Source organism: Pogona vitticeps, chromosome 6 (genome assembly GCF_051106095.1).
Source record: "Pogona vitticeps strain Pit_001003342236 chromosome 6, PviZW2.1, whole genome shotgun sequence".
In the NCBI taxonomy this organism is placed as follows: Eukaryota; Metazoa; Chordata; class Lepidosauria; order Squamata; family Agamidae; genus Pogona; species Pogona vitticeps.
In genome coordinates this window covers 66,530,267-66,555,397 of record NC_135788.1, presented here as the reverse complement: position 1 = coordinate 66,555,397, position 25,131 = coordinate 66,530,267, and the positions used below count along the sequence as shown (strand labels likewise).

General features: G+C 39.4%; 1 protein-coding gene across 3 annotated transcripts in view; it reads right to left on the bottom strand.

Moving 5' to 3' along the window:
- Positions 1 to 25,131, bottom strand: part of AOAH (acyloxyacyl hydrolase) — a 196,849-nt gene that overhangs the window by 111,039 nt on the left and 60,679 nt on the right. For all 3 annotated transcript variants that reach the window (XM_073003781.2, XM_020788153.3, XM_073003782.2), the window contains exons 3-5: positions 22,564 to 22,659; positions 19,388 to 19,454; positions 17,593 to 17,692 (exon numbers count right to left, since the gene is read on the bottom strand). In XM_073003781.2, coding sequence (XP_072859882.2) covers positions 17,593 to 17,692; positions 19,388 to 19,454; positions 22,564 to 22,659 — 263 coding nt within the window. The remainder of the gene's footprint in view (positions 1 to 17,592; positions 17,693 to 19,387; positions 19,455 to 22,563; positions 22,660 to 25,131) is intronic.

Here is a 25,131-nt window from a genome sequence, read left to right as displayed (position 1 = left end):
CCCCGGCCTTCTGGACAAGGGTCTCTTCAAAATGGGAGAGGCCATGATGAACCGCCTGCCTCCAGGCTGAATGCTCAGATGTAAAGGTTTTCCATCTGTTGAAGTCCATTCGTAAGGCCTTCAGATCCCACTTGAAGATATCCTTGTATCACAGCTGTGGTCTCCCTCTGGGGCGCTTTCCCTGCACTAATTCTCCATACAGGAGATCTTTTGGAATCCGACTGTCAGCCATTCTCATGACATGCCCAAGCCAACATAGACATCGCTGTTTCAGTAATACAGTGGTGCCTCGCATAACGATTTTAATTGGTTCAAGAAAAAAACGTTATGTGAAACATCGTTATGCGAAACACCATTTTCCATAGGAATGCATTGGAAACCAGTTAATCCGTTCCAATAGGCACGGATTGCCGTCCTTAAGCGAAAAAACCCATAGGAAACATTGTTAAACGATACAATGTTTCCTCCATTGGAATGTATTGTAGCTGACTCAATACATTTCAATGGCTTTGCGAAGTCAATTTTTGCAAAATTAAGTGTGTCATAAAAGGGTCCAAAATGGTTTTAAATGCTTGGATTAGCTTCTGCACCCTCTGAAACGGATGCAAAAGTTAATTTGGCTTTGATCTGACTTTTCGTTAATTTATGGTGAATTTTTCCCCCCCAACTTTTGACGGCTGTCAAAATCTGACAGCTCCATTATTTCCTATGGGGGAAGACAAAATTCACAAAAAATTAATGAAGACACAGCAACTGTTCTAAATGCTTGGATTCATTAGAGGACCCCCTAAGTCATGTGCAAACCTGATTTGGCTTTGATCTGAACTTTCGTTAATTTATGGCGAATTGTTTTCTCCCCCATAGGAAAGCATGGAGCTGTCAGATTTTGACAGGTCCATTGGTTCCTATGGGCCGGAAAAAAAAATTCACCATAAATTAACGAAAAGTCAGATCAAAGCCAAATTAGGTTTGCACATGACTTAGGGGGTCCTCTAACGAATCCAAGCATTTAGAACCGTTTTTGACCCTTCTAAGACACCTTTTTAATTGAAAAAAGAAACATCATTAAGTGAAGCAGGGGACCTAAAATCGCATTCGTTATGCGAAGCATGGTCCCAAACTTCGCTAAGCGAAAATCGCCCATAGGAAACATCGTTATACGGTGCATATTATTTCCTTAAAAAACACATCGTTATGCGAATTAATCGCTAAACGAGGCAATCGCTAAGCGAGGCACCACTGTATATACATGCTAAAAATTCCAGCTTGTTCTAGGACTACTCTATTTGGAACTTGTTTCCTGCCAGGTGATACAAAAAATGCGTTGGGGACAACGCATATGGAACATGTTCAGCTTCCTCTTCTGCCATGCACAAAGGGTCCAGGACTCACGGCAGTACAGAAGTGTGCTCAGCTCTATAGACCTGGATCTTAGTACAGTATATGCCATCAGCTTCTTATTAAGTCATACTCTCTGAGTACACACAGACATACACAATCTCTAATTGCCACCTCTCCAAGATCTGTTCTGTGAGATGGTTTTCTCATTCTGCCTAATGACCGATTCGGGGCCTTCCTCAGTGAAAGAGAATCCCTTATACACCTCAAGGTTAGTTCCATTTTACTCAGAAGGGAGATAGTTTTAAAGAGAATTAGATGTGCCTCTTTTTAAAAAGCAACCAAGATCATTTTTTTACTTTCATCATATCTGCGGTGTCACAAAGACCTGACCCCCACCCCTCACCCTATGCTGGTCTCAGGGTTTGGCTTGAAATCTCAGACAATCTGATGCTGCTCACCTGGCAATCTTATTGCAGAACTTTTTCAGAGAGAAAGCAAAACAGGCATTCTAGAGGTAGATTTTCTTTAAACTTTCAGTAACATTTATTACACAAGATTGGTAATTTAAATTTTGATATCAGAAGAGCTTCAACAGGACTTTTCCAGGTGACCTAAAAAAGCAGGCAAGCTTTACCATGCTCCTAAGCTATTTTCATACTGTTAGAGTTTGGGAAACCAGAAGCTTTGGCGTTATATAACCAGATCTGGCCAAAAGCTTTTCAACTGCACTTTGAATCAGTTGATTTTTCTACTTCTGTTTAAAGGTAGCCCTATTTACTAAATATCTGCAAGCGGGATCTGAAGGCCTTAGGAATAGACCTCAACAGATGGGAAACTCTGACATCTGATCGTTCAGCCTGGAGGCAGGCAGTGCATCACGGCCTCTCCCAATTTGAAGAGACCCTTGTCCAGCAGGCTGAGGCAAAGAGGAAGTCACAAAGGAAGCAAAACCAGGGAGCTGGACAGGGGACAGATTGGATTTGTCTCCAGTGTGGAAGGGATTGTCACTCTCGAATTGGCCTCCTCAGCCACACTAGACGCTGTTCCAAGTCCTCCATACAGAGCACGATACCATAGTCTTTCGAGACTGAAGGATGCCTACTAGTGCTCCTGCAATCATAATCACATGTAAAACTATTATTAATGGAAATAGAACATTTTATTTAGATGCAGAAGGCAATGTACAGTATATGTATCTCAGATAGGACAGGGTGAAGCTGGGGTGCAAATCAGTGGATCAGAAAAGAATTGACAAGTCTGCCCATTTATCTCTCCAGATCACAAATCTAATTACTGAAATACAATTTTATAGATCAAGCCAGGCTGGTTAACAATTTTCTTTTTGCACAGCTGATATAATTTTTAAAAAGGAATTTGTACAGGACACTTTCACTATCTCCAGATGCAGAAGACTCTCATATCACTATCCTATTGATTAACGTTCTTTATCCACTATTTCACCAGTTGCACTTTAACCTGGAAATGCAACAGTAGTGACTTCCTCTCCCACCTCAAGCCATTCTAGTGTGGAAATCATATGATGCCCATGCTCTAAATCAAAGAGCTTGTGACACGTTCATTGAAGCAATCAGAATCTGTTCATATAAATAATGCTCAGGACTGCTCTCTCTCTCTCTCTCTCTCTCTCTCAGGACCTCTCCTGATATATGAAAACACAGGTAACACACAACAGGCTAGCTGGGTTCAACTGGGGACCAGCAATGGTTGGTTTTTCATATGTGTATGTCCCTGGGTTCTTGTCAATAGCTCCACCAGTCTGTAACATCTGCCACGCACTATGTCCAGAGAGAGATCTAGAAACCACATTGTGAAGAAACATGACTTGTTTACATCCAGCCATGTCATCCAGAAACTTGTTCATGCACAGCCCACCCCTGTGTAACAGGAACTCCTTCCCTTCATTTTATTCCTTATATATACCCACAAATAGCCCCAGCCTAAATTTAGTTTTAATTGCAGAAAGACAGCTTCTGATCTCATAGTAACACAATTGCATGTGCAACTGTATAAAACCTGAAAGCAGTAGTTTCAAGGAGTAAATATGGGACATCATCATAAATAGAGTTGAGGAGGATTGCTGTTTTCCCCTCGGGCATTCTCTTGACAGGCAGACATCCATGAGGTACAACTTCCTCCTGTGAATAGACCTAGATGCTGGAAAATATTGGTCCATTCCTGGATTACAACACGTTGTGTAGTTTTTACATGCCTCTTTTTATTTAATAAGAGCTATCTGGACAGCAAACTTAGACTTGGCCTATGGCCATTTCTAAATGGTGGACACAGTTCTGGAACTGGGTCAATGTCTGCAATAGCACAAAAAACAAGGTAACAAAAAGTGTGTCTTTTACTGTGGCACTGTGATGGAATTATATTGGGTAGTAGGTGCAGGAGGGGCTAACAAAGTTGTGACAAGAACAGGAAATGCTTTGCCACATCTATATATTTGTGGGTTTTTTTTTTAACAGCAGAAATGTTGAAATAAATTGCTTTGCAGTGCCAATGGGTGCATTCCTATTGAATCCTGCTCTTTTCAAATGTAAATGTTTTTACTGGCATTCACTTTCAGTGATCTTCCCACATTTGCTATTCTTCATGTGTAACAAATGCAGTTCTGCTTTTTTTGTGGAGAGTGTAAGGTAGATGATATTTTCAGTATACTTGTCATTTCCTTTGAGTTCTGATATTTTGCTCTTCATCATTAAAAGGGATTTAAAACTATGTTAATTTCAAATCTCCTTTAATTTTCATGGTTTCACTGGAGATGCAAGTTCAGATATTCATTTGCAGACAAGTTGCAATTTTTGCAAATATATTTACAACTGAACAGAACACTATAGTGAAATGGCTTCATGATACATTCTCTTTTCCTGTACAGATTCTATGCATCTCTCCTCCAGAATAGCCTTATGCTGAGATGGTATGCATGCTTTGAGTTAGATCTTTATATCTCAGGGTGGGCATGCCCCCAGAATTAGCTCAATTGACTAAAGAATGCATTATAAATGTACAAGAGGCGTCAGTTTGAAGGACTGGTTCAATGGAACTGAGGGCATATCCAGACAGGAGAAGTCGTGGTCTGGTTATCACCTTGGGTACTATTGGCCACAGTTTTATTTTGGTGTGGACTAACCATTTGCGTGGGCTAATTAGGAGCACTCTGAATCATGCCAAAAACCTGTAGCCTTATCTCTGTGCCAAAAAGGATAGAGATAGCTCTGAAAAGGGGTAGGCTGGATCATTCTAAGTCAAAATGTGTGGACACAAACAGCACCCAAAACAATCCAAATTCTGCCGGGGTTTGATTCCATGAGATTCAGTACATTTATTCTTAGTCTGAGGAATTTGAAAAGTTTCCCATATTTCTGAGCTATAAGTTCTGTCCTACTGTTTTACACTGAAAATGGACCTGAGCCAAGATTTGGACTAATAGCTAATGAAAATGGCATTGATAAAGTGCCAACTTTAAAGAAGAGAAATAAGAATGAAGGAATACTAGACATTGATCACATTTCTATGTTGCATTCTGAACTCTAGATTGACAAAAGTGTACAGTATAAGTTTATTGAAGGCTTTAATCTCTTAGGCACATGAAATGTACTTTAGAGTACTATAAGGGAATTTTAGGGGAAAGTGACCATGTCATCTTGGAATTAGTAGCAATGAAGGCAGACAAAATAGAATACCTGTATAATCAGGCACAACTGTTGTACTAATTTTTTAACACATAGAGAAAAGTTGAGTGGGATGTGATGGCTGGAAATCCTGAAGAAATTTTTGAGAGGGTTGGTAAGTCAAGAAAACTGAGGCTGTGATCAGACAGTAGGAAAGGTGCTTGTCTGGTTGCACAGAAAGGGTCACTTTGCTGGGAACAAATTCCCTTATAATGACCCTTCCTTCCATCGGGGAATCATTCCAGCCTGGCCCAGAAGATAATAACCCTTTTGCTGGACCTAAATGTCTTCCACTTTAGATTGCTGATATCATTTTCTTCCTTTAACTTGTCTCTGCAAGGAGGAGATCGCTTGCTTTTGTTCTTTACAGATGTAAAGAGCAGCCATGGCTCTTGACAACTCTAATTTGTTAGCTAAAAGTAGGACTTCTATCACCTTTCATATCATAAGCATATTTCTCTAATAGACAAACACTTTCCTATTTTCTTAGAGAGAAGAGTGGGCATGATTCCTTTACAAAAGGGGAAGTGTACTCAGAATTCAGAATTTTGAAGGATTGAATGCATAAGTTAACATTGTTCATGTACTGATGTATGCTTACTCTCCAAGAGGAAAGAAGCTGAAAATAACAACAGAAAGTTTCATTGGGTATGTTAGGGGAAAGAGGAAGATGGAGGAAATGACATGAGCTGCTCTTTAGGAAAGATAGTGAATGGTTAGCAGGAGATAGATCGCAGAACTACTTAACTCCTATTTTCTTCAGTGTTCTCTTCAAAAAGAGATGTATTCAACATGGGAGAAGCAGAACAAGAAGTTGACAAGCTGAGCACTGGATTTGAGAGCCCCTAGATACTTTGTGTTTTCAAGTCTGAAGGAGCAAATTATTTCTGTTCTTGGACATTATTTCAGAGTTGGTTTTTGTGATCTCTGAGGATTTCCTAAGAATAAATGAGATGCAGAAAGAACTGATGAAGGGCAAATGTAACCTCATGGAGGAAAAGATGGATTCCGAAACTAGAATTACCCTGTGGCCAGGCTCAGCATGTCTTTCTTTTAGGAAACGGTGGTTATGGCAACAGTCATAGTACTCATTTTCAGCCAGGGAGAATGAGCAGACAGATGCACAGGGGGAAATTTCTGGCACACGTCTGCTACTGCCTTCCCTGGCAGTCTGGGAGAACAGGGAAATAGTACCATTTCTCCTTCTCCTCTAGTGTGGTGAAGGGTGCCATCACTGCTATGGCAGAATGTTGGAGATGCTATTTGCTTCCTGGCTCCAGCAGCAGAACAGCTTGGACCAGCTGTGGATTCTTTAATGTAGAATCAGAAATACTTCCACAATGGAAAAGCTTCCTAGGGAATAGCAAAGTGTAGACTGGTGAACAGTGAAAAGTATTCTTGAATAGAAATGAAAACCATTCTATTATCATACATGTTTATTCATTGTGCTTAATGAATAACATTGAAGCAGGACCATCTGTTTTGTTACTGTTACCTAATACAGTTTAGAAGCAAGGTTTTCAGTCCAGAGGGTTCAACAAATTAATTAAATTCAGTCCAATTTATATATATATTATTCCAAAAGGATTGATTGCGACACATAAGAGAGGCATACTTTTCTAGGCAGATCCAAAAATAATAGTAAACAAGAGCAGTTGGTTGTTGTTATGATTACTACTTGCTTTCCTTAAACAGGATATCTTTCCCCCCCCTTTGTCAACATTGTGAGGGATAAAATTTAGCTCATTATTCTAATTGACTTAGACATCTCTCAAAACAGATTAATTAACTGGAAGGTTTACGAGACTTCAAAAAGTCAAATGAATGAAACAGTATTCCATCATGCTTGTGTTCTGGGTAAAACTGTTTACGTAACCAGTGTTATGTCTTTTATTGATGTATGCATATATGTATACATTACATTAATATTCCGCATTTTCACCAAAGGAGTTCAGAGCAGCATACATAAAATTCCTGACAATCTTTTTCATTTTCTGTGCCTTTTCATTAGCTCCAGAATGTTTTAATGTTGATTGAATATTCAGTGCTGATAACTGCATAGCATTGCATGACCAATTTATTTCCGCAGTTGCAGCCACTGCAGTTACAATTTATACTCCCTTATCTGTGAGCAAGCCTCACTGTATATATTTGACCATAGCTTTGAAGAAGACTTGCACTATATATACATCACGCTATCCCACCCTCTATTTTTTTTTCCTTTCTTTCTGCTTTTGTGGCATATTAAAGACTAACAAGTTTTATCTGGCAATAGCTTTCATGGATCATAACCCACATCTTCAGATGCACAAAGTATGACCTTTGCTTTGTGTAGGCAGTGTGTAAACAGAAGGTGAAATCTCATTGTTCCGTCTACTAAGTTGCATTACAGGAAGGCCATTGAATCAGTGGGGATTTGGTGAGTCAGCTCCTCTGTAAGTTTGTTTGTTTGCATTCATATACTGCTGTCTTAGTACAAAGCACTACTCTAAACAGTTTACAACAGAACAATGCAACAGTAACCCAACTACCCAACATCAAACATCTCAAATAAACAAGCAATAGGTACAAACCCAAATTGATGGCAACACAGGGAACACATATAGAATAACTTAAGAGAGGATGCTTTTGAATGTCTCTTGAAACAGGACAGTCGTTAACATCCTCTTAAGGGAAAGGAAAGAGGGGTCCTGAAGTGCTTCTACCAGGAGCCCATTCCATAAGGGGCCATGACTGAGAAGGAATGATTTCTGGTGACAGTTTTCTTTGCCTTTCTTGGTATGGAAACCTGGAGAAGTGAGGCCTGAGAAAAGGTGACACAGGTTGATGTTCTGAGGGAGAGACACTCCGACATATCACTGGTCTGTAATTTTTTAGAAGTCATCTGCTTCAGAGAGAACACATGCTATTTATTGTGTATTTTGATATGCTGAATTCAAATATGACAATTAAAACTCATTGGTTACTGTTTTCAAGATATTTAAGTTTTTACATTATCTGTCTATGCATATTGTGCAGATAGTAGAGTTTTGATTATAAATTGTAAACCTATGTCTTTCCATGTATTTCTGGTTGCTTACAATTTAATATATTCCACCTGTCCTATTTATGTAATACTTTAAAAATCAGCAAAAGGGTTATATAAATAAAACATATTATGAAACAAAAGGAAAAAAAAACCCTATTATGTACATAGTTTAGTCCTATTCAGTGTCTACTTGGTTTCTTGGCTTGTCTCTTGCATTCATTAAATGGAGCAGCTCTTGTCACTGTCCAGCAATAGTTTGCAAGCATTGATCAGCTCCATTTGGCCTGATAGCATTTTTCCATTGTTGCAATGTCCTGATGAAATTGCTTGTCATGCTTATCACTCACTGCTCCGCATTTTGGTGGAAAAAAATCTAGATGAGAGTGCAACAAATGTATCTTTAGTGACATGTCGCAACCAAAGCTTTTGTATGCCTTGAGGAGGTTTTCCATCAACAACCAGTAGTTGTCTGCCTTGTTGTTTACAAATATATATATATATTGCCACTAACTGGAAGGCTTTCCATGCTGTATTGCCATGCAGTGCATGGTCAAATGCACCATCTCAAAGAAGTCCACAAATCTGAGGACCAAAAAAGACACCTTCCTTTATGTTAGCTTCACTTCCTCTTGAATTTTTTTCCATGGAGGTACTTGAAACCTGCTTGTGTTTTGTCCATGGCCTTGACAAAGTTCTTCAGTCCCAGCTTGATGTATAAGGATGGTAACAAAATCTTCCTTGATTCAACAAGTGGTGGATGCTGAACACTTTTCCTCCCAGGTTTGAAGGACTGTCAGACTGGCCAATCTATCTTGATGTAGTAGGAATCTCTTCCACAATTATCCCATTTGCAGGAAACTAGCATTACTTTGTGTATCCACTCCGCAGATCAAACAAGACAATAACAACCTTCAAATTACCACAAAACTGCCACTACTGTTGGCCACAGTTTATGCACTTCAAAAGTTGTTTCATGTTGACATACGTTTCCTTCCTATGGACTGCATTACGAACTGGAATTGATGGCAAAACATTACCATTATGTAGCATAACAGCTTAAAAAGACTCTTCTTCAATGAATCAATGAACAGTCTGCACTCATCTGGACTGTCAACCATGTTGACGGCTGCCATCACACCAAAGTTGCAGGTTACAAGGTCACCTTCTTGGAAGAAGAATGGGACAAGATCCTGTTGATGGTCACAGAGCATGGAAACCCTAACATCACCTGCCAGGAGATTCCACTGCTGTAGTCTGGAGCCCAACAGCCCTGTCTTACTCTTGGGTACTTCCAAATCCCTGAAAAGGTCAATCAGTTCACCTTGTGTTATGATGTGTGGTGCAGAGAAGGAGAATGTGAAGAAATTTGAATCCTGTGGTATTGATGGTTCAGGACCAGAAGTTTCATCCTTTTCCTTTTCATCGTCTGACTCAAGTAGAATGATTCTGGTGCATCAGGAACTGGCAATCCTTCTTTGTGGGGTACTGGGCATTTAGCTGATGGAATGTCTGAACAATGCACAGCTTACTTTTTCTTTGACATACCCTTTCCAACAGGAAGCACCATGTAGAAGTAACAATTGCTGGTATGATCTGTTGACTCTCTTCAAATCACTGGCACTGCAAAAGGCATAGATTTCCTTGTCCTGTTCAGCCACTGGCAAAGATTTGTTGCACAAGTGTTGCACCATATGTGTGGGGCCCACCACTTTTCCTGATCTCCAATTTTGCAGCCAAAATGAACTAGAGCCAATCAATAACCTTAAGCTTCATTTCCATTTTCAGTGACCCAAAATTAGTAAAGCTTGATTACACTTATTTCAGAAACAATTGTGCTGTAGACCAGTGGGGGTGGTGGTGGTTCCCAAACAGCGAAGGGCTTTGCATACTAAAACTAAAAACTTGAACCTGGTCCAGAAAACAATAGGACGCCAATGCAGGTGAACCAGAATTGGTGAGATATGATCAAATTTATTCATACCCAGCACCAGTCTGGTTGCCGCATTCTGCACTGCTGGAATCTCCATAACAGTCTCAAGGGCAGACTCATGTAGAGAATACAACAGAAATCAACCTTAGATATCACCAAGCATGTACCAGTGCCGTTAGGGACCCCCTATGTAGGTAGGGGCATAGCAGGACAATCAGTCTAAGTTGATTAAAAGCTGATCTGGACATAACTGATGTCTGATGTTCAAAGATGACTGGGTCCAGGAGCACACCGAAGTTATGAACATGATCTGTAAGTGGAAGGATGACACAATCCAGCCTAGGGAGGTAACCTTCTTTCTGGAAAGCCCCCAACAACATCACCTCTGTTTTCTCTGGATTCAATTTCAGCCTATTAGCTTTCATCCATTCCTGAATCAAAGTTAGGCAGCACTCCAGGACTCAGACAGCATCCACTGCAGAAGATGTAAAGGGGAGACAGAGCCATGTATCATCAGCGTACTGATGAAAACTCACTACGTATCTCCAGATGACCTCTTCCAGAGGTCTCACATAGATGTTAAAAGAGATAGATGACCCCTGTGGAACCCCACAATGTAGGGCTCAAAGGGTCAATAATTCTTCCCAAAACTGAACTCTCTGGACCTGGCCATCAAGAAATGATTGGAATTAGCTAAGGGCCAGCCCTCTGGCCCCTATTCCAAACAGCCTGTCCAGGAGGATACCATGACTGATTATATCAAAGGCCACTGAGAGATCAAGGAGAATCAACAGAGTCATATATCCCCTGTAGGCCTCCCTGAACAGGTCATTCTGTGGTGCAACCAGTGCTGTCTTGGTGCCATGGTGCAGCTTGAACCCAGACTGAAGCAGATCTAGGCACTCTTCTTCTTCCAGGAATATCTGGAGCTACTTTGCCACCACCCACTGAATCAATTTGCCCATAAAAGGGATGTTGGCAATGGGCCTAAAGATGTTCAAATCATCCATCACAATGGAATGCTTTATGATGGGTTGAAAAATAGTTTCTTTTACACGGAAGACATAATATCCTCCTTCAGTGAAGCATTTATGATGTTAATGGCCTACTCCACAGTGACCTCACTGGCTTTCAGTAGCCAAGCTGGGCAAGAATAGAGCACTGAGGTGATAGTATTGCAATGCCCCAGTGTTCTTTCTAGTTTTGTTCTTACAGACTGCAGTGTTCACTCTTTGTTAGGTATAAATCATGTATTATTCATGTTCTAGGCAAATGTGGTGGAGAGGCAGAGCCGAGAAAGAGGTTAAAAGGCGGAGCCTGAGAGGAGTCAGTCAGTCAGAGTGAGTTGGTGAGAGAGAGTTAGAGAGAGTCAGAGAGAGAGAGGAAGAAGAGCTAGAGATAGAGTTAGAGACAAGTTAAGATAAATAGATAGAAAAGGTGGAAATTATATGGCAAAATAATAGTATGTACATCTGAAGAACTTCTGTGATTAATAAATTGGCTTCACTTAACAAATACAGTAAGTTTTGTTTGCATTCACAATACAAGTGTCTAATCAAACGCCATTTATTTTGTGGATTGAGGTAATCCACTGGTGGCAGTGAAAGGAAAATGACTGGAACCTTTGTGAGGGCACAAAATGTAGATGCCTCAAGGAGGTGAACGTCACACAGACAGGTTTTTGCTGTTTCAGGCTGAAACTGATCCAGATAGACTGGGGCGGGGGGAATGCACAGGTGGTCGCAGATCAATCCACTGAACTGTCAGTGGGAAGAATCTCGATAATAAAGTTGATTATATTACCAAAATTGCTATTTCTATTTCAAAATTTATCAATTTTACTAAATTATAAATACTTCAAGGACCTAGACAGCCTGACTTCAAAATTTGTATAGAAGGCTAAGAAACCAAGAATCAAACTTAGAATATTGCAAGACTTAAAAGAAAGCGGTAGGAGTACCGAATTGACTACTATATTATAAGGCATGTACAGTGGACCCTCTACTTAAGGATTTAATCCGTATTGGAATGGTGGCTGCAAGTCGAAAAGTCTGTAAGTCGAATCTCCATTGACCTACAATGCACTGAAAAACGATTAATCCCATAACCAGTGGTTTTTATTCTATTTTTATTCCATTTTGGTTTTTTTCTGGTCTGTAAGTCGATTTTCTGGCTGCAAGTCAAATCTAAATTTTGCAGCCAGAGAAGTCTGTAACTCGAAAAGTCTGTAAGTCGAGCCGTCTGTAAGTCGAGGGTCCACTGTACTATGCTCTGGATAAAAGAATGGATAACATTAGAAAATCAAAATTATTGAAACTGGAGGGTCATGATATAAAAATGGGCCAGCATGCATATGTGTGGTATGGGAAATGCAAAGAACAATCACATTTTGCAGAACATATTCTGAGGAAGGTGCTGTGCTTAGTATGGCAATAATTTCAAATACACACCTATAAGAAAATTCCAATATGGGTAGCACCAATAGAGACATTTACATTGAAAGTATTGAATCAGAAGGGAGCGTTACTCAGGTATAAATATTTATTAACTAAAGACCAGAATATGAAAGATAAACAAGATCTAGAGAAATTGGGTCTAGCTACAGATTGGTGGCCAATGTTGAAATTAGAATCAAGATACGAAAAGGACAAAATTATGGACTTTTTTGAAGGGAAAGTCCAAGTGATGAATTATGGATTTACACTATTGAGAAAATAATAAAAAAACATATTAGAATATGATTTAGAGGATGAGAGGGTGAAGGAGGTGATGATAAAATGGGCACAAAACTTTGGGTATAATATTGATATTGATGAATGGATAAAAATGTGGAAAGAGAATCATAAAATGATTAACCCAGCGAATCTTAGAGAAAATATCCTTAAAATGTTTCACAGATGGCATTTTACTCCTGTAAGATTTGCCAAAACGTCAGAACGGATGGACAATGTTTGTTGTAAATGTAAAAAAAAATCCAGGGACTTATTATCATATGTGGTGTTCATGCAAAAAAGGAAAAAAGAAAAAGAAAAAAATGGATACAGGTTTGGGAAATGGCAAAGGAGATTGTTCAACAAAAATTAAGTTTTAAACCTGAAATGTTATTATTGAATATAATGGCAGAAATTATTGATAAGAAAATAAAATATATACTGTATATATTCACAGCAGCTAGGTAACTCTGGGCCCAAAAATGGAAGAATGCAGAAACACCGATGTTGGATGAGCTATTGAAGAAGGTATTGGACATTGCAGAACTAGACATGCTTTCAGAGACACTACGGGATCAACCAAGAGACTTTGTAAAGCAAAGCTGGAAGCGGATATATAATTGGGCCCAGGAAAAGAGAGGAATTTGGGGGAAAATTAGTTTATAGTGAACCAGTGCTCACCGGAATCCTTTGATGATACTCAGATGACCAGACGACGATGAAATCTCTTATCCACAAGGGAAGGATGGATGTTTAGTTGTAATATTTTTTGTTTATTATTGTTAGATCTTTAGTGTTTTTTAAGTTTGTATGTTTAGATGCGTATGAATAAAAGGTTGAAAAAATAGATAGCACTGTGGTTTAAAAACCACCACCACAATGGATTTAATATAACAAATATAATAACTCTGCAATTCATCAATTTTTTAAAAAATGTATACAGAAATAAAAACGAGATGCATTGGACAGAAGCCAACTCACACATTAAGGGAAATGCATATTTCCTACTATTATGACATTTTCCCTCCAGGGATATAATTCCTTCAAAGCGCAATCAGTCTTGCAAATGAAGCTTGCATCTACCTCCTGATGGCCAATCAGAAAACAGAAGCAAACTAATTTGCTAAATGCAGAATGAATTAAGTATAATTAGCTAAATTTTTATTTCTTCAGAAAGCTCTTATTCTGATGATAGGGGAAGCCTGTATCTAATTTGGGCCAGAAGCCCTAAATATTAAGAACATATTGATTTGGGATATGAATTCAGTTAATTCCTCTGTAACTGTGGATTATATGAAATTCAGCCTTCCCTATATTGCACAAACAACTTTAAACACAATTCCTTGATCAGAAATATCCCTACCCCCCACAACATATACAAGCCACTAACATTTTGGGGAAAATAATATGTGCATGTAAAGCAATAAGTGTAAAGCCCTCAAATGACTCCGATCATAGCACGCATGGGGTTAAGAGAGGCACAAGTCCAGTTCTGCATCAGGTAAAGGATTCAGCAGAGCACTGAACTGTCTGAACTGGAACAGTCTTGAATATGAAAGAGTTTCGACTTTCATCTCTTGTATTGTCTCTATAACACATGTATACTAAGAATTAGCCGACACTATTCATCTGCTACATAATGATCTGAGCAACTGGTTACATGGAAAGCAGACTTTTCTATAGAAAATTAAGAAGCGGCTCTATTTTCTCCTGTTTAATGTTTGCTAGTTATATATCACATCTGACCCTGTCAAATGTCACTTCAAAGCCTGAGAATGAACCACAAAATGAATGAGTCATCTCTTGCCAGAAGCTACACCAAGAAAAGTTCCCTTTCCACCTGAGTTTTTGTATTCCTAATCATTTGGATGGTCTGTATTGGACAGCAAGATCAGATAAATGCACAGTTCCTTGGCAGGTACAAATCCCTGAAGTTGTCCACACATATTAGTTACTACAGCTCTCCTGGGCATGATCATAGCTTCAGTAAGTTTTTAAATAGCAATTGCATCAGTTATGAATAGTTACTTATGTATTATCATGCCCATCATCAACCACAAAAAATTAACTCTCTGTAAAGAAAAAACAGAGTTATTTTTTAAAAATCCTGGCTGAAACAGATTCATGATTTTGCCTCTAATCAGCTGCTTTTGAGAACTCCATAAAAGATACATTTATAAAAGCTTGCAAAATGACTTCCTTCTCCTGTCCTTTGCCCCAGCTTCCCTCAAATGGACGCCTGCTACTAATGAACATTGGAGAATCCATTTAGCCACCATGCCAAGAAGTTGTGCACAGACCTCTCCCCAGTGAACAAAGTCGGAAGAGCAGAACCAATGGCCTATGCAGCACTTAGCTGATGTTTGTCCCAGATGGAAGCCCTGCCTAGTTTTCACCCAGCAGAGAAAATGTCTTGGGCAATGGGGGTAACAGGGGATGCCATTCCAGCATCACTATTAGGAATGTTATCAGTCAGGACCCTTGGTTATATGGAAGTAACAAGCAAAAGCACCTCCCAACTCCAGAGAAGAGAAAGCTAGTAGAAAAGAGTCTGTTGAACTGTAAGCAAAATCAGGATCTGTCTTGCCTTCAAAACAGCTAGCTAACAACTAATTACTAAGTCTCCCATCTCTGTCTAATCCGTTTTCCCTGACAGCAGCAGCAGCAAAGAAACAACAGGTAGACTGCAGATTGCTCCAGGGAATCCTTTTCCAACAAAACTATTTTCTGAATTCTAGCAGCAAATGAGGAAACAGTAATGCTGATGAAGATGATTTGTTGCTTGTGGAGTCTTTTGTTTTCTCCCCTCAGCAATCTCTAGGTTTCACCAAGTAGTTGTGGGGGGAGGTTTACATAGATGAGTGCATATGTGCATGTGCACACGATCCTGTTGATATGACTTTGCCCCAGATTTGGCCCTCAAGGCAAAATTGATTGTACACCCCTGCACTATCTGTAGTTTAATCTACTTCACCAGGTTGTTTGTGGACAAAATACAGTAGGTCCTATCTTGTACTTTTCAGGGAAAGGGTGGCAAAAAAAGAAAAAAAGAAAAGAAAAGAAAAAAGAAGTTAATGAATAAACAAATGAATGAAACTTTCATTGGATGAGAAAAGGCAAAGTGCAAGAACTTAGAAAGATACTAAATTAGGTTAGAGATCTCAGTCTTTCGTGATGAACACTCTGTATAAACAGCTTACAGGTTTCCAGTAGTGTTAATACATGTTTATTTTTTAAATAATGCAAGCTTTCAATGGCAATATCTTGTGCCATCTTCATCTGGGAAGGCAAGATACCAACTTAAAAAAAGCTAACCTTAAATACAACAAGGTACAGTAAAAACCATCTGGGTAAACATTCAGACCAAACTCAGGCAAATTAACATTAAAGAACCCGTCAAGAAAAACATCTAGATCTTCTTCATTGACTACACAAAAGCCTTTGACTGTGTCAACCACAGAAAACTATGGCAAGTTCTTAAAGAAATGGAAGTGCCTGACCACCTTATCAACCTCCTGAGAAATCTATATGTGGGACAGGAAGCAACAGTTAGAACTGGATATGGAACAACTGATTGGTTCAAATTCGGGAAAGGAGTACGACAAAGCTGTATATTGTCCAGTTTATTTAACTTATATACAGAATACATCATACAAAAGGCAGGACTGGAAGAATCCCAAAATGGAATTAAGATTGCCAGAAGAAATATCAACAACCTCAGATATGCAGATGATACCACTCTGATGGCAGAAAGTGAGGAGGAATTAAAGAATCTCTTAATGAGGGTGAAAGAGGAGAGTGCCAAAAACAGTCTGAAGTTCAACATCAAAAAAACTAAGATCATGGCCACTGGTCCCATCACCTCCTGGGAAATAGAAGAGGAAGATATGGAGGCAGTGACAGATTTTCCTTTCTTGGGCTCCATGATCACTGCAGATGGTGACAGCAGCCACAAAATTAAAAGACCCCTGCTTCTTGGGAGGAAAGCAATAACAAATCTAGACAGCATCTTAAAAAGCAGAGACATCACCTTGCTGACAAAGGTCCGCATAGTCAAAGCCATGGTTTTTCCAGTAGGAATGTATGGAAACGGGAGCTGGACTATAAAGAAAGCTGACCGCCAAAGAATTGATGCTTTTGAATTGTGGTGCTGAGTCAGTCCCCTGGACTACAAGGAGAACAAACCTATCCATTCTAAAGGAAATGAACCCTGAGTGCTCACTGGAAGGACAGATCCTGAAGCTGAGGCTCCAATGTCTTCTGATGAGAAGAGAAGATTCCCTGGAAAAGACCCTGATGCTGGGAAAGTGTGAAGGCAAGAGAAGAAGGGGACGACAGAGGTTGACAGAGGATGAGATGGTTGGACAGTGTCATCAAAGCGACCAACATGAATTTGACCAAACTCTGGGAGGCAGTTGGAAGACAGGAGGGCTGGCGTGCTTTGATCCATCGGGTCACAAAGAGTCGGACATCTCTTAACGACTAAACAACAACAACAATAACAACAACCTCGCAGTGTCCAGTGTTATATAAGAGCAACCAAAGGTTAGCTTTGATATCTTACTTTCTCTGAAGAAGATTGTGCAGGATATTGCCATCAAAAGCTTGGATTATTAAAACAATAAACATGTATTGACATGACTGGAAACCTCTGAGCTGTTTACGTACAAAATTATGTGTACTAAATTTAATTGCTCTGATTGGTGGTGCAACTTACCAGTTAAAATTTGTTCATGAACCAATCTATAGGTTTCAGACTGAGAGGAAAACCACCTCTCAAATATGCTGATTCTTCCCTTCTTGAACCAAATGCAATGCAAAGGAATTCAATTATTTCTCTTCCAGTTTCAACTTTGCTCTCTTTCCAGATTCCCAGTTCACACCTACCTTAGGAAGATCATATAGATGACAATGTGGTTGTCCAGCCCGCTGTCGACACAAATGAATAGAATAGCACAGCATATCAGCATTCATTTTAGCCTCCATTCTGAAAAGAAATAACACAAAAACAACAGTAGAGGTTCTCTTATTAAAAACTAGTGACTCCTTCAGTTAACAAGTAGATGTTCTTCCACAAACACATATTTGTTTGTGGAATATTTGATCTTATTTTAGTGCTTTGGACCAGATCATACAATTCTTTTTTGGCTTCTACACAGCATTTAAAGTCTTCTAACAGAAGTAGGCTGGCTGGCTGGCTAGCTCACTGGTAAGTATCTGGCTATGGAGCTGCAGGTTGAGCATTTGGTTGCCCACTGTGCATTGCAAAAAAGCCAGCCTGGGTGACCTTGGGCAAGCTGCACAATCCCAGGGCGCTCCCAGAAAAAGGACATGGCAAACCACTTCTTAGTACTCTCTACTTAGAAAACCCTGAAAAGGATCACCATAAATCAGAATTGTCTCGGTATCTCACTTTAACTAATTTTCAAGAAGCAGAGAGCCCCTCCTGAATAAGGCACCAACATGGCTGTGTATGTTTTTGCAAATTATATGCAAAATAAGGACAAAACATTGACCCTTGGCCCAACAGAATACTGTTTTAATACTTCTCAAATGGAATATTTCCTTTTTGGTCAAATCTGCTGTTGAATACATGACAAATTCAGGTAAACAACTTTGAATATTTAATTATGGAAGAACGATTTCATCTTTAGTTTAGGTACACAAGCTCTCAAAAGAGGATAATTACATAATCACTTAGCTTTCATGTTTCCAATTTTAATGTGAAAAGAAATAGTTCAAAAAGCTCTGAGATGCCAATAGTAAGAACGCAGGCTAGGAGAAATATGAAGGTTCCTGAAGCACAGTCTGCAAGATGGTTTAATGAAAAAAGCGGCATACAAGCTGTTTAGCATTCCAGTAAGTTCAGCCCAACTCCTCTCTCAAACCTGTGCATGCATTCTGTGTCTGTGTAGCATCTTCCAAAGTGTTTGTATAACAAAAAGGATCTTCAGGTATGTGTCAGTGTTAACACAAGCACATATCCAGGGTCCTGCCCTCTTCAGCACTGCTTTTCCTGGTTAGGAACAAGCTGAATTATCTCCAAAACACCGTAATTAGTTTTGAAGGGGAAAGAAAAACAAGAGGCAGTGCAATTGGAGCCAGTGAGGCAGTTGTCTCAGTGGACTGCTGATCTGGTGCCACCATCCGCCCACTGTCGATATCATGTTTTAAGATTTTGGACTACTTTTCCCACAATGCCTTGGATCTGAGGATACCATCAAAGCCAGGTATTATTAAAATAGCTGGCTGGGAAGCACTGAGGCTGCGGAAGCAGCACAAATCAGAAAGGGCTCTCCTGAAGCAACAGCTGCTGTGGCTTCTCTTTGTCTTCTAAAGTGATATGTGGTGCCACTTTAATGCTGCCGCCACCTCCTCAATCCGCTGCCTCCTTTTCACCCACCTCCCTCTGCATGAGTGTTGCCATCTGCAATGAGGAGCAGCAGCAGTCCCCTTGCACTGGGAGGTGGGGGTGCTTTGTTTCCAGCCTCAGTCAGCATGGAAGTTTATGACAGCTGAATGGTGCTGTTGGTCAGATGCAGACTACTGCCCAGGGTCAAAATCAAACTCTTCTGTAAGCTATTGCCAGTAAGATCTATGGCTATTTATTAACTACCCCAGCCTGATCATTGCTGCTGCTCCCAGGCCAGCTCCCCTTGCCAAAGTGGTGGTATATACTCACCGTTTAATAATAGTTGGTCCAAATATATCCAAAAGTAGAAAGCAAATGCGTTTTAAGTTCCATATTTCTGGAAAACAATACATTAAGAAAGTCAATACACTCAGAAGACTGTGGTGAAACACCTGGAACATCTGAACACTTGGGAACTTAAGAAGTCATTCTAGCACACCATTCTGTCATAACAATTGCCATCCAGATGTTGCAGGAAGCTCAGAAATAAGACACTACACTATAGCTGTGGTCAGTTTTGGCTCCAGCATGAAGCAGTCATTTGAGAGCCAACACTCTCCCCTCACAAGTATGTGAATGGAAGAGTGGGGTCAGACTTGCTGGACACAAATCGTCTCTGTCCACGTCCTATACATTGGGGAAAATGGGTTTGGACTATGTACTATGATTCCCAAAATTCCTCAGAATATTTGCATAACTGTAGTTTAAAAGGAAGAGAGAGACAGAAATAATTTTTTGAAGGTTGGGACAACAGGGGTATAATGGCAGAGGTTGGTCCAGGAAGCCTTGCTCCACAGTGCGCGCGCACACGCACACACACCATTCACAACTGAATACCTGAAAAGGGCTTATAGAAAGGACGAAATGTGATCAACAGTAGCCGGAAATTAGGATTCAGCTAGAGACCCGATTTTTCTTTACTAAGCTTTACTGGGCAACTTTCGATTCTTCCTTTTATAGGCATATGTATCCAAGAGAGTCTTATGAAGGTAACCGAGGAGATATGATTTTATAGTCTAACAAAAGCAGAGCTTGGAAACATTCCCTATAAACACACATGCACACACACACGTAGACCAAGGCATCCATATAGCCCATTTTTTAATGCTCTGAAATAAATGGTAGATAATTTCCTTTGCTATCAGTCTCAAAGATTATAAAAATAATATTTCATATTTCCTTTCTAATCTGAAATTAAAGCAACACATCAAAGTCAAAATGGTTTCTAAAATAAACTCAATAGTATTTCAGTCTTGATCTCATGAATTAAAGTTTGCCACACCAATTAAATTGTTCATTGATTAATTACCAACTAATGTGTGCAGGTCTAATGGCAATACATCCTAGGATCTGTTGATTAATTAATCAACGTTAGTTAACATGTTAGACAATAAAGGATAACAGGGTGCGAGAACAATTCTACAAAATGTACTCTTTACCTCTGGGGCTCACTTGTTTTTCTACCAGGAAGACCTTTGCAAATGGCTGGTATGGCATAGCTATAGAAAGTGAGCTAAAATATTGCACATGAAAAAGACATGTGAGGTTCCTTTGATTATTTCCCATAAACTGTGAAATGTTAATCTGTATATCAGTGTGTTGCACATTTTAAAAGAAATTTTCTCCTTCAGATGCCAGCCTAGCTTCCTATTAGACGGGCCTTCTGGGGATCATACTAAAATAGCAATTTCTTCCACATTAGCTCTAAGCACAGCATCAAAGAGATAACTGGAAAGACCAAGTGAGGCCTTTCAGAAATCCCCCCCCCCCAAATGTAGCCTCACACAAAAAGTACAGCTGTTGAAAATTAGCAAAAATAGTCTCTTTTGTTTATATTTCTCTCAGTTTTTCCTTCTGATAGTCTTCCAGAACCGGCATGGTACTTTGTCTGCTGTGACTCCACCAAGTGACCCTGGCTTTAAACAATGGACCAAGTGGGAGTTTCTGCCAGACCCTTCATTTGCCTCTTTTCAGGATGGGCAGCTCTGCATTTGGAAATGAAGCTTTCCTAATTGGTAGAACACATCAGTTTCTTCTGACCACATTTTGAAAGTTAGATCACTTTGTTTTTGTGATTGATTATTAAGAGGTAAACATATGATTCATTTGCAGGTTAATCTGGCATGAAGCTCTAAAGAAACCTGTTGCTGGAGGACTACCAATGCTCTCAGCTTCTGAAAAGTGAATGTCAAAGCAACAATCTGACAACCCTACCTGGCATAAATAGAGTTGACCTCTACAGGAATAACCTGATAAAAGCACAGAAGGAGTTGGGCGGCTGTTCTAGAATATACCTGACAGGTGAAGCATAAAGAATACCAGATGTCTGCAGGTATGACCTCCATTAAACCCCATTCAATCTCCAATGGCAATTACATTAGAAATAAAAGTTTCATTGGTGCACATGAGATTCCCCTCCCCAGAGAACTATGTGTTGCACTGGGGGGGGGGCTGTTGGAGAGACATTACTTTATGGAGGGGGAAAGATTATTTTCAATTAGAGATGGGCATAGACCATACTTTGCAGTCTGGCCAAGTTCGGCACGGTGCCCACACATGTGTTTCATGGATGCTGCTTGCTTCCCTCCCTTCCCTCCTTTGCACATTCACCCATGCACGGGCGGCCACACCCCGCCTGGTGGCCAGCCACTCACTGGCAGCTGTATGCAGTTCCCTCTTCTACCTCCTCCAGCGGCCACTCACTCAGACAGTTTGTGCCCATGTCTACTTTCAATATTTGAATGTACACAACACAAATGCAAATCATCTCATCAATGTCACTTGTATTTAGTACCTCATATGTGATTTAAGTAAGTTAAACTAATGTACAACCACATAATGGGATTTGAATTGATTGTGTCTATGTAGTAAAGTTATCTTGGGGTCATGGTACACATCTCTCTCTCTCTCTCTCTCTCTCTCTCTCTCTCTCTCTCTCTCTCTCTCTCTCTCCCTCTCCCTCTCTCTCTCTGGAAAAAATCTCTGCCTGCACCATAAGGTGTTTTAAAAGTGTATATTGGAATACAGCCACAAAGGTAATCTGCAGATTGAAACTGAACATGTCAGGGTGAAGGATTCTAGTACAGCTCTGTTCCTTACATGATGTTATCTAGGATGAAAGATAAGTATTTTCAGATACGTCTCTCCTCATCTGAAGCCTGAAGAGGGACAATCTAAAATAAGAAAGATTATTTCTAATGATTTTATAAATTGGTCCTTCAAATTAGTTACTTGCTGTATTCTTACATCCTTAGACAAGATAAATTTTTAAATAATATCGCAAGAAAGAAAATAAAAATAGACCCCATGTATTATCATCAATGCTGTTCAATTTCATTAATCTAACTCATTATTACTTATGACAGTAACTATGACATTTAGGAGATGTAAAATTGAAGTTATAGTAAACCAAGAACAGATTGACAACATGGAAAATTGGTCTTTACCAGAAAAGAAGCCACAGAGTCTTTCCAGGGCTTCTTTTACTGTAGAGTTGTGGACTTCAGCAAGTTGTTCTACTATGGAAATTGTAATCACACAACCTGCAAATGTGAACAAGAAAATGCATGTTACTCATATTGATTTAAACATTAAATGAAATTCTGCTACTGTAAGAAAAGTTAACCTTACAGGCCTTTTAGTAGCAATTACTAATATTCAATTAATAAATCATTAAATTCCTGGCTCACAAGCTGCAACAATGCTTCTACCTACACACTGGAAGCCTGTTTCACACAGTTTAATAAAAAGCAACTGTGTTTTACCCTTTGGAAAGCTTTTTTTTTTTTTTTTGAGGATCAGTATTTCAGCCCCTGCAGTCTGAATTCCTTTCAAATTAAAAAAAAAGTGTCTGGGACCAACCATTCTCTTTGTACCTTGACAAAATAGATTGAAGCAGCACTATTTGTTGCTGTGCTCCCCCCTCCCCCTTGAAGGCCACTCCCGGTTTGCCAGGAGCCACAGGCTTAAGAGACCATTGTGAAAAGAGAAGAATTGAATATTCAGGGACATAAGAGAGCAAATCCCTCAAATACCTCTGCCTGCTCCTGCAATAATGGCACAATAAAACAAAATAAATATCTGAAATTTTGCTGCCCTTTCATGATACATAAATATCTTCTACCAAAGGGGCTGCCTCACTCTTTGTAATTACAGTGGGCACCGTGGTTTACAGGTTGTAAGCCAGGCTTGTGAAATATAATTCTTCCATGTCTCTCCAGAACCAATTTTCCCCTCTCATTCCTTCTAATGCAAGACATTATTTATCCTAACCATTCAGTCTTTTTGTCATGAATTAGAGAAAGTAACCATGATTGGAAGAGCATTTGTGATATGAGAGGACTTAACATTGTAAGAATACTGCTCATACTTTGAGATGAGAGATGGCAAGTGAGAGGGTTATAAAAAAACAAAAATGCCTGTTTTGGCTTATTACAGACAGGAAGTAGAAAGAAAGTGCAGGAAGTACATTCTCAGCAACAAAAGAAGAAACACAGAACATCCAAGGTTTTAAACCAAAACACCCAATGACAGAACATTTCTGATGATTTAAACTTTCTGATCAAAAGATTTTACAATTAGATCCACTTTTACCTTTTGCATGTGCATATAATATATAACATGTACCGTCAAGTCAATTCTGACTTATGGCGACCCTTTTCAGGGTTTTCCAGGTAGAAAATACTCAGAAGTGGTTTACCATTCCCTTCTTCTAAGGGGCATTCTGAGACCGTGCAGCTTGCCCAAGGCCACACAGGCAGGATCTACTCCCTTGAGGCACAGTGGGGTATTGAACTTGCAACTTCTGGCTCTGCCGTCAAATATCTTAACCACTGAATAGGTTTTCCTCTATAGCTTTATTGTTGTTGTATGCTAGCAAAGTGTTCCCAATTAATAGCAATTAACTAATTATTAACTATCATGAACAATCCCGCTCAGAACGTATTTATTAAATAAATAAATAAACTGAAGATTGTGGCTTTCTTCACTGAGTTAATTCATTTTATATTCAGGCTTCTGTGTCTCTTCTTGCCTTTCACTTCTCCCACTATTATTATCTTTCCTATTGAATCTTGCCTTCTCATTGTATGCCTGAAATATGGTAGTCTCTATTTGGTCATTTTCGCTTCCAGAGAGAGTTCAGGCTTGATTTGCTCTTGCACCCACTTGTCTTTTGGATGGTCTGTGGTGTTTCTAAACCTCATTTCCTACACTACATTTGGATGAGTGATTTTCTTTTATTGCTAGGTTTTACTTCCTTCTATAGCAGTTGAGAATGATATAGTATGGATTATCTTGATTTTTGTTTCTAGAAACACATCTTTACTTTCAAGGAACTTTCCTAGTCCCTTTGTAGTTGCCTTTTCAAGGCTTATTTATATTCTAATTTCTTCTCTGTAGTCATGCACATCTATTTCTTTTAGAACGATCCATAGTTTTTCATCATCTACCCAGTAGAAAGCTTTTCTGTAATTGTTAAAGCACAAACTGCTTTTCTTCTGAAATTCTTTGGTATAGCCAACACAGATTGGTAATATAATCTCTAGCGCCTTTTTCTGTTCTGAATTCACCTTGAGCGTCTGACATTACTTACTCTATGGTAAAAGTCTTGCAAAATCATGAGCATCACTTTTCTTGCATGGGAAATTAATGCTATGGTTATATAGTACTCCTTGGCATCTCTTTTCTTCAGGACTGTATTATACTGAAAGTTTCTGGGAAGTGGACCATTATATTCTTTTCTATATTTCTGGGCATATTTTTGTCAAGATTTTGATAGACTCAAAAATGTTGTCAAACTTTAAAGACTAACTGCTGTATTTTAATATGAGCCTTCGTGGATAAATCTACTTCCTCAGATGAAAGCTCACATTAAAATATACCATTCCCCCCAAAATAAGACCCAACCTGAAAATAAGGCCTGGTATGATTTTTCACTCCTTCATGGATTGCTGCCTTGTCGTGGTGAATGGGCTTGAGTAATTCAGAGAAGCTATGAGCTATGCCGTGCAGGG